We start from the raw sequence: 10,114 nt of genomic DNA on the forward strand, positions 1-10,114 counted from the left end.
AATTGTGGAACAAAAGTCGCATGGTTGTGTGTGCTTTTGTCTAGGTTCAGATTTAAAGTATAAAGCTTTTATACAAAGCAAAGAAAACAACATATGACGTCACACTATGCCTCACAAAATGTTTTTGTATGGTTTAACTTTTTCCTTGATGGCTTGAAAAAGTTGTGTTACAAAAAAGTATGTAAGATTTAGCTTTAATAATTAAAACAGGTTCTTTTCTTGGTCGGAGCTGACAGTTGCCTATGATTTTGGAAAGCCCTATTTTTAAAATGATTTTAAAAATCATTATCTGTCTATTATGTCTGTTGTTAGCCCCTTTTGTATGTATTTCTTTCCCATTCACTTACTATTTTATACTACTTTTTTTAGTTTTTCCACTTCAAAATGTCATGTTTATTTCTCTTTCTGCCAAGTTTCACATTGTAAACTTTAATATGGAAAAAATTATTTAAACGTTTAAGACATTTCAAAACTCTTCAGCCTCCCCTATAGTGTATTGTGTTTGCTTTTTCAGCACTTCATCTGTTTAAAAAAAAATCAACATTTACTCAGAGTTTGGACTGAAGCTGGAATGGGCGGTATTAACGCCTTACCCCTGAGACACAGATTCTCGTTTTCACATTACATGAGTGCATCAGAATGACAACATTGCTTATCAGTAACGTTCAATCGTGCAACGTTGTAGTCATTTAACAGAAACCTGACTCAAGCAGCTATCCAACGTGTCAGCAATGGAGATCATTTTTCGCCAAAATGAGCCAACAAAATGAAGATGAAGTCACACAGTTTTGGGGAAGCGATTCTTTGGATGCGTACGAAGGGTCAGCGAACTTTTCCAACTCTTCAGAGTTAAATGGCACAGAACTCGAGCCTCTCCACCTGTCCCGTGCCGTCCCGCTCGGCTTGGCTTTGGGGACTTTCATCATCTTCGCGGTGGCTGGAAACATCTTGGTGATACTATCAGTGGTGTGCAATAGGCACCTGCGATCGCCAACTAACTATTTCATCGTCAATCTCGCTATTGCCGACTTGCTCCTTGGCACAACCGTGTTACCCGTATCAGCCACTTTGGAAATATTGGGTTACTGGGTGTTCGGGAGGATATTTTGTGATGTCTGGGCAGCGGTTGATGTGTTATGTTGCACCGCATCCATCATGAGTCTGTGCGTAATCTCCATTGACCGTTATATCGGAGTGAGCCATCCGTTGCAATACCCCAACATCGTGACAGGACGAAGAGCTTTGCTAGCCATGCTAGGGATTTGGGTCCTTTCTTTAGTCATCTCCATCGGACCCCTGTTAGGATGGAAGGAGCCTCCGTCACCGGATGACACGGTGTGCGTAATAACCGAGGAACCCTTTTACGCACTGTTCTCGTCACTCGGCTCCTTCTATATTCCCTTAATTGTCATTCTAGTCATGTACTGTCGTGTTTATGTAGTGGCTAAGCGGACAACGAAGAATCTGGAAGCCGGCGTAAAGACGGAAACTATGAATTCAGGTGAAATAACGCTGAGGATCCACAGGGGTTCACAGGTGCACGAGGACTCCGGCGCAGCAGCCAAAGGTCGCACGCATCAGGCGAGAAATTCTCTGACGGTCAAACTTCTAAAGTTTTCCAGGGAAAAGAAGGCAGCTAAGACCTTAGGGGTTGTGGTTGGCATGTTTACCTTGTGCTGGTTGCCATTCTTCTTCACTTTACCAATTGGTAGGTCTTTCTTACACACAGTTGCACAATTCGTACCCCCTCTCACTTTCATGTTGTCACACTATATGGGGTACACTGAAACAGAGAGCTGCAATTTAATAGCATATTATGGGACTTTTTGGTAAAATAACAGTAAAAATTAAATTACAGTGGTTTCTTAGTCTGATCATCTAAAAACCAGCTAGCTGTTGACAGACCAGAAAAGACTTTAAAGCTGGTTTAAATAGCTTTCTTTCTTTCTTTACAATAATGAAAACAATATGAAACGGAAAATAAATGTAAAAAAGGAACTTCAGGTAACTAAAACATCTAACCATTGTTTTGGCAAACAAATATTTTAGTAAACAACATGTAATAATTTGCCCCAATTAAAATGTGACTTCTTACCTCAACCAACATTTAGGCCTATTAAATAAACCCTGGTGTTTCTAAAAAAAAACGTTCTGATGCCCACACACACAAATATTTCCAGAGAACACACACACAAATCATTACGCCAGTCTGATATGATCTATGGTATTCTAGTCTAACTAGTAAGAAAATGCACAAAACGCCTTTAAAACCAGCCAACAGATCAGCTAGACCAGGCTTGGAGACCAACTAACCAATTTAGACAATCATTATATTATTTCAGGTAGTGTTAGTAGCGGAGTTGGGTAGTAACTGATTACATGTAATCTGGATTACGTAATCAGATTCCGAAAATCAAGTCGTAATTAGACTGTTTGTGACCCTGGACCACAAAACCAGTCTTAAGTAGCACAAGTATATTTGTAGCAATAGCCAAAACTACACTGTATTGGTGAAAATGATAGATTTTTCTTTTATGCCAAAAATCATTAGGATGTTAAGTAAAGATCATGTTCCATGAAGATAATTTGTACATTTCCTACTGTAAATATATAAAAACTTAATTTTTGATTAGTAGTATTCATTGCTTAAATCTTCATTTGGACAGATTACAGTTACTTTTTATGGATTATATAATTACATATTATTCACACAATGGCAGTAAGTGATTCATAATTTATCAATTCCCCCTGACTCTTTTTTTTCTCTTGTAAATATTCCTTTCTAAAAAGCTTTGACTATATTCACAATATATAATGGTCATATAAATGCCACTTTAATATAAATGTCAATTAATTTGCAAACCATGCTTCTAAATTTGGGTAAAAATTTTAGTAATTAAATATTTCAGTAGTTTTACAAAACATTTGCATATTTGTAGCTCGAATATTTCTATTTTTAAGAAATATTTAGATTTTTCTATTTCTATATTTTTCTCTTATTCAAATGTTTAAATAATTTAATTTATATTTTTATGATTTAACTAATTATTAGCTTTATATGAACTCACAAGCCCCCTGCAGTTCTTCCATTGAGCCCTGTTTGGAAAATCCTGGTTTGATGAATTTTACAATGTTAATGTAAAAAAAATAGAATATATTTTCTTTCTCTTTGCCTTTTTATATCAGTATGGTGAGTTTAATTGTAAGTTTCAAACAAGTTAGATTAAAAAAAGTAATCAGATTACATTACCTGAAATAAGTAACTTAGATTACATTAATACAGTTTTCACACAGTAATCACAGTAAGTACACTGTAAAAGACAATTTGTTGAGTCAACTGAAAATAATTTGTTACCCAGCTGCCTTAAAATTTTATGTTCAGTCATCTCAAAAAAAGTTTATTCAGCTTGAAATGTTAAATTATACTAAGTGACAACTTAGATATTTGAGTTGATTCAACTTAAAATTTTAAGGCAGCTGGGTTACTTACCCATCTGTTAAGTTTAAGAAACACAAATATCTAAGTTCTTACTTAGTACAACATAACATTTCAAGTTGACTAAACTTATTTGAGCTGACTGAACTTAAAATTTTAAGGCAGCAGGGTAACTAATTATTTTAAGCTGACTCAACAAATTGTTTTTTATTTTTTACAGTGTAATCGATAATGAATTACAATTTGTAAGTAATCTACACAGCTTTGGTTAGTAAGAATAATAATACTTTTTAGTTAAAATACTGGCATTCTTTAAAAAAAAATCTTAATTCTTAATGAGCCCTTTATTTTGTTTGTCTTTATACATCCTGATGCCTTATATTTTGCTTATGACTGTCAATATTTGTTCTCATGTCATAGGATCTGTGAAACAATCCTCAGAAGGTGTAATTATTATTTATGTTTAATTTAATGCTTAACAAATAATCAATCATTATAATTGCGTTTCTTGTTACATAAGAGTTTGGCAAGATAAGTAGAAATTGTTTTACATTGTAATTAAATTACAGAAAATTACACAAAATACAGAACAATGAATCCCACTCTAACATATATAAAGGTAAAATAATAATAAAAAAATACAAATATTAAAACAAAAAATACTTAAATTACAGTGGAAGTATGCATTCTGTGTTATGTGATGTTATTCAACTAAATTGAGGCGCCAGTACACTCGCATGAAATACATACAAGTGATTTATCCCATAAGCCTTCTGCAGCTGGACATTTGTGGTCAGTGGGAAGACCGCAGAGTAGGAGGTTAAGACAGAATAAATCTTTTTGCACTTTATTTCCTCCTCCCTCTCATGGGGCTCCCAGTGTGGGGTCTGCTGCATCCGCCGTTTGGCTGTCACAGCAGGGAGTATGAGAACGAGGCCCTGGACCGCAGCCATTCAGACTCAAAGGCAGGTTATTATTAATGAATTAACATAGTAGTCATTCCTGTCCCAGACAGGGTTATCTAAGCAGGGCAGGGTGCTTGGAAGTTCAGCTGGCCTGCTTCTTAATTAGGCAACTGTGGCTTTCTTTGAATTTTACAAAAAAAACACTTAAGTGGAAAACAGTAGTTTGTTTACTGAGTCATTACAGCACTAAATTATTGTATCTACAGAGGTCAAATTTACATGAATATATCATGATACAATGCTTTAAATTAACACGTTTGTTAAACAATGTCAGATTGTGTTTACATGGAAACTCTTTAAACCGTTGAAACGTTAAAATTATTTCAACTCAAATCAATATTTCATGTTTATTTATTTGATGGGTTCCGTAATTGTTCAGGAAGGCATAATAACCACTAAATGCATAATTCATCATTGTCCAAGGCAAGCAATTTCCTGTGCTAATTTCATGTCTTTTAAATCACTCCCTACTAGCCTTCTTTAATATGGAAGCCTGTTTCTGCAATGAAATATTTAAAAAAAAAAAAAAAAAAGGTTATTGTGACTTTTTATTTCACAGTTAAAACATTTTCCCTCACAATTCTGTTATAAACTCCAAAAAAAAAAAAAAAAAGTCAGAATTGAGAGATGTAAATTTAGAATTCAGACTTTTTTCTTGCCGAGTTTACATCGTGCAATTATATTTTGTGTTACCACCACAAAATAACAAATGAAAAAGGAGATTGCAACTTTTTACCTCACTATTTTGATTTTTCAATAACTTTTTTTTTTTTTTTTATATAATGTGGCAAAAATAAGCATTCATACTCTAACATAATGATATATACACTACCAGTCAAAAGTTTGTGAACAGTACGATTTTTAATGTTTTTTTAAAGAAGTCTGTTTTGCTCGCCAAGCCTGCATACAGCAAAAACAGTAAATTTTTGAAATATTTTTACTACTTAAAATAACTGTTTTCTATTTAAATATATTTTAAAATGTAATTTATTCCTGTGATTTCAAAGCTGAATTTTTAGCATTATTACTTCAGTCACATGGTCCTTCAGAAAACATTCTTATATTCTGATTTGCTGCTCAAAAGCATGTAAAATTAATTTTATTATTATTATGTTGAAAACAGCTGAGTAATTTTTTTTTTCATTCTTTGATTAATAGAAAGTTCAGAAGAACAACATTTATCTGAAATAGAAATCTTTTGCAATTTTATAAATTACTTTATCATCACTTTTGATCAATTTAAAGCATCCTTGCTAAATAAAAGTGTTACTAATTAATAAGTATTCTATCATTTCTTTCCGAAATAAAAAATAAATATATACTGTATAATGTTACAAAAGCTTTTTATGTCAAATAAATACTGGTCTTTGGATCTTTCTATTCATCAAAGAATCCTGAAAAAAAAAACTCAACTGTCAATTTTAAATATTGATAATAATAATACATTTCTGAAGAATAATAAATAATACATTTCTAGAACAGCATATTAGAATGATTTCTGAAGTATTATGTGACACTGAAGACTGGAGTAATGATGCTGAATCATTTAGCTAATTAAATTTATAATAATAATAATAATAATAATAATAATAATAATTTTGGTTTGCAGGTTTGGTGAGCAGAAGAGAATTATTTAAAACACATTAAAAATCTTACTGTTCACAAACTTTTGACTGGTAGTGTATTATTGCTCTTTTATTTCTTTATTTCTTTAATCATTTATGTAAATACTTTTTATGAAATAGATAATGTAGCTATATGCAGCTTAAGAAGACCTGCTCATAGTTTTAGCTCATTAATTGCTGAGGAAAAGGATACATGAGATACACGTTAACAGGGACTATAAGTTATGTTCCATAAATCGTTGATATTTATCCAAACCTGTCATACTAGACAATGGAAGAAACCCCAGTGAGCTACTTGACTGCCACAACTTGGAAAAACAGGATGCGAGATTGTGGACAGTATATCTCAACCTTGTTTGCTTCCTCTTAGAATCGTATCGTTCTACCGTTCTAGCTACGTTCTAGAAAAGTTCTTTGATAAGAGCAGCAATCAGAATAATGAGACCATTTAAGTGTGTGAGCTGCTTTGGTGTTGCTAACATTAATCAATGCCCATCTAAGGTCTATTCATGACTTCTTTTTAAAATGTTAAAGCCTTCTAGATCTTTGTTACTTATATACTCTTTTGGCCTTCATTCATGAATTCGTTTTTTCAGCCAAGTCTCATGGTTCCCATGGTACTTTGAATGCAGTGGGTCAATGCACTAGAGCTACAGCATTGAGGTGCCTCCGCTTTATACACCAGGGATCTCAGTCTAAAGCAATTAATGGCACAGATCCACAGCTCCTCCACTGAAATTTAATCAAAAAGGGAAAACAAGAACTTTTTCTAGAAATCTTGCTAAATTTTGTTTTTACAATAAACAGAAGAAGCATTTCATTTTTAGGTTATTAACTCACAACTGCTTTAGCAGTTATCCACTTTATTAAGGCTTTCACACATTCATTTATTAAACTAGCGCTATCAAATTGATTAATCGTGATTACTCGAGTCCACTATAAACGTTTGTGTTTATATAATATATGTGTGTGTACTGTGTGTATTTATATGTATATATACACTAGATAATCTAGCCATATTCTCTTCAGCTCAGTCAATTGTGAAATATTTTTGCTATTTCAAATATCTGTTTTCTGTTTGAATATATTTTAAAATGTAATTTATTCCTGTGATTTTTCAGTATCATTACTCCAGTCTTCAGTGTGACATGATCATTCAGAAATCATTCTAATATGCTGATTCGCTGTTATTAATATTATTATTATCAGTTATTACAAACAGTTGAGTACATTTTATCAAGATTTTTTGATGAATAGGAAGATCCACAGATCATCATTTATCTGAAATAAAAAGCTTTTGTAACATTATACTACACTATACCATTCGAAAGCTTGAAGCCAGTATAATTTTTCTTTTTCTTTTTTGCGACTCATAGAAATTAATACTTTTATTTAGTAGGATGCTTTAAATTGATCAAAAGTGAGGATAAAGACATTTATAATTTTACAAAAAAAAAAAATCTACTCAGCTGTTTTCAACATAATAATACTACTGCTACTAATAATAAATGCTTTTGAGCAGCAAATCAGAATATTAGAATGATTTCTGAAGGATCATGTGACTGTAGTAATATTGCTAAACAAATTCAGCTTTGAAATCACAGGAATAAAATAAATTTTAAAATACATTCAAATAGAAAACAGTTATTTTAAATAGTAAAAATATTTCAAAATTTTACTGCTTTTTCTGTACTTTGCAAGCCTGGTCAGCAGAAGAGGCTTCTTTTAAAACATTAAAAATCTTAAAAACTTTTGACTGATAGCGTAAATACACACATCTATTTAATTATATATATTTAGTATTATGCATTATGTAAACACAAATTTTTATTTTGAATATGATTAACTGATTTGACAGCACTAATATCAACTGGACAAAAGGCCTAAATTTGGCCTGTAAACTTTGCTTATTAGATAATCACTTGAATACTAAACTCAACAGGTTAGTTTTAGACTTATGAAAAAACAATCAATTTACATTTTGTTTGCATTATTATGTATGCAAGTGACACCTTTTTTTTAATCTTGCTTTCTAAAATTTGAACGAATATCCCTTAAAATGTTACATTTAATTATCAAACAATATAAAATTGTTTTTGTAAAAGATTTAGAAATTGTAAAAGATTTAGAAATGTTATTTCAGAATATTTTGTTCTTTGTTATATATTATCATCATGCTATTTATTGAATTATAACATAAAGCACACTGTGTAGATGTACAGTGAAATGTTATCTTAACAGACATAGTTCTATGGTTCCTAAAAGCTGAAACATAATCATCCAAACATTCCTTGATTAATATGTTTAACCAGTGTCTAATGCATCACATGACCTTTCATCCAAGTTCCCATCAAAGAGTAAACACAACTAATCTGTACTGTTTCAAGAGTTCACTATAGTAATTAAGTATTAACTTAGATTATTAATTTAGCTCATTCATTGCTGAGGAAAAGGATACATGAGATGCACACACTAACAAGGGTTATAAGCTCCATAAATCACTGATATTTATCCAAACCTGTCATACTAGGCAATAGAAGAACTATTTATTGACTACATTTTTAGTGTCATAGTTGTCACACCAGTTTGCAGTAAGCAGAAATGTTGTGTTTTACTAAGCAAGCATTGCTACCACCTGCTGGATGCTAAAGCAAATGACAGACCTTTAAAACAAACACCAGTTGTACCGGCAGGCGGCACAATCACCAACAATCAAGTCACAACAAATTGTGCAAGCAGGGGAGAGGGTGCTTGCTGCAGAGCCAGATGGGAAGAGCTGGAGCTCCAGCTCCCCCTCGCTGGAGGTAATGGGTGGAGATAGACACCTAACCACACCCTAACCCTACCCCTTACCCTATCCTAACCCTAACTCTACCCATTAATTCACACAGAGGTGGAGCTGGACATCCAGAGAGGGGGAGCTGGAGGCCATTCGGCTCTGCAGTGAGCAGTACTTGAAGCAGGGGGCGCACACCAGTTGTTATATGAGAGAGAGACAGACAGCAGAAGCCCATGTGCTGTGGTTTGTTCAGGGCGGCAATTTCACAGAGCATCACAGATAATGCACAAGGAATATACCTCATAGCTAAGACTTTCTCTAGAAATGGCTTCATTTTCAAATTCAAACCACAATTGTTTAATAAAAGTACTATGTAAATCTAATTTGTAATCTGAATAATTTATAAGACTTATGTCATATGCCATATTTCATGACATTAATGTTAAAACTTAACCTCACTCATGTGCTTTCTCTCTTAACAGTTGCGTTCAATGTTAGCCTGCGGCCTCCTGAAACCGTCTTCAAAATCATCTTCTGGCTTGGTTACTTCAACAGCTGCCTGAATCCCATCATCTATCCCTGCTACAGCCGGGAGTTCAAGCTAGCTTTCATCCGCATCCTGAAATGCAGATGTCACCGCAGGAGACGGCCAGGTTGGAGAGCGTACAACTACCAGGGCGCGCACATCAACTCCTTCTACTCCCGGCAGGACTCAAAGGACTCTGTGAACTATGGTAGTTACCTAAATGGGAGCCAGAGAACCCTGTCCTCTGCCAACCCCAGCCCTAGTTATCATACCAAAGGCCTGTCGCATTTCCAGGAGGACGGACCCAGACATGCCCGGAGCAGGACACCTTCTGTGTTATCCGAGAGTACTTTGGATCATCATCTTGAACCTGTGGAGGAAGATCCAACTCAGTCTGTAAGCAATCCAGATCAAGCTGTTTTAAGAAACAAGCCTCAAGAGCAATTGAAAGAGTAAGGATGTTGAACTTTTAAGCGGCACAAGACGTTTTTTTAACCGCGTTAAGTATTTCTGTGGTCATGAATAATACAAAGAATTATATTTCTTTTTAAACTATTTAAATCTAATATACAACCTGGTGTTAATGTACAGCAGTGTGAATACTCTTGTATTCTTTAACAAACAACACTAAAGCAATTTTGCTGAGTATTTTTCATTCATTTCCAATACATCAATTCATTAGTGATTTCAAGTTGTATTGTTGTCATTAAAATAATGTATACAGTAAATTTAAAGCAAAACTGATGACCTTTTTTCCATCATAGATAAAATTATAAGCAAAGG

The 10,114-nt window shown here is 33.5% G+C and overlaps 1 protein-coding gene across 1 annotated transcript; it reads left to right on the plus strand.

Moving 5' to 3' along the window:
- The first annotated feature begins 601 nt into the window (after positions 1 to 601).
- On the plus strand, positions 602 to 10,006 carry adra1bb (adrenoceptor alpha 1Bb). The gene is made up of 2 exons (XM_051127699.1): positions 602 to 1,708; positions 9,288 to 10,006. The coding sequence occupies exons 1-2, from the start codon at positions 754 to 756 to the stop codon at positions 9,785 to 9,787; spliced, it is 1,455 nt and encodes a 484-aa protein (XP_050983656.1). The 5' UTR covers positions 602 to 753; the 3' UTR covers positions 9,788 to 10,006.
- Positions 10,007 to 10,114: the final 108 nt, after the last annotated feature.

Source organism: Labeo rohita, chromosome 14, assembly GCF_022985175.1.
Source record: "Labeo rohita strain BAU-BD-2019 chromosome 14, IGBB_LRoh.1.0, whole genome shotgun sequence".
Lineage (NCBI taxonomy): Eukaryota > Metazoa > Chordata > Actinopteri > Cypriniformes > Cyprinidae > Labeo > Labeo rohita.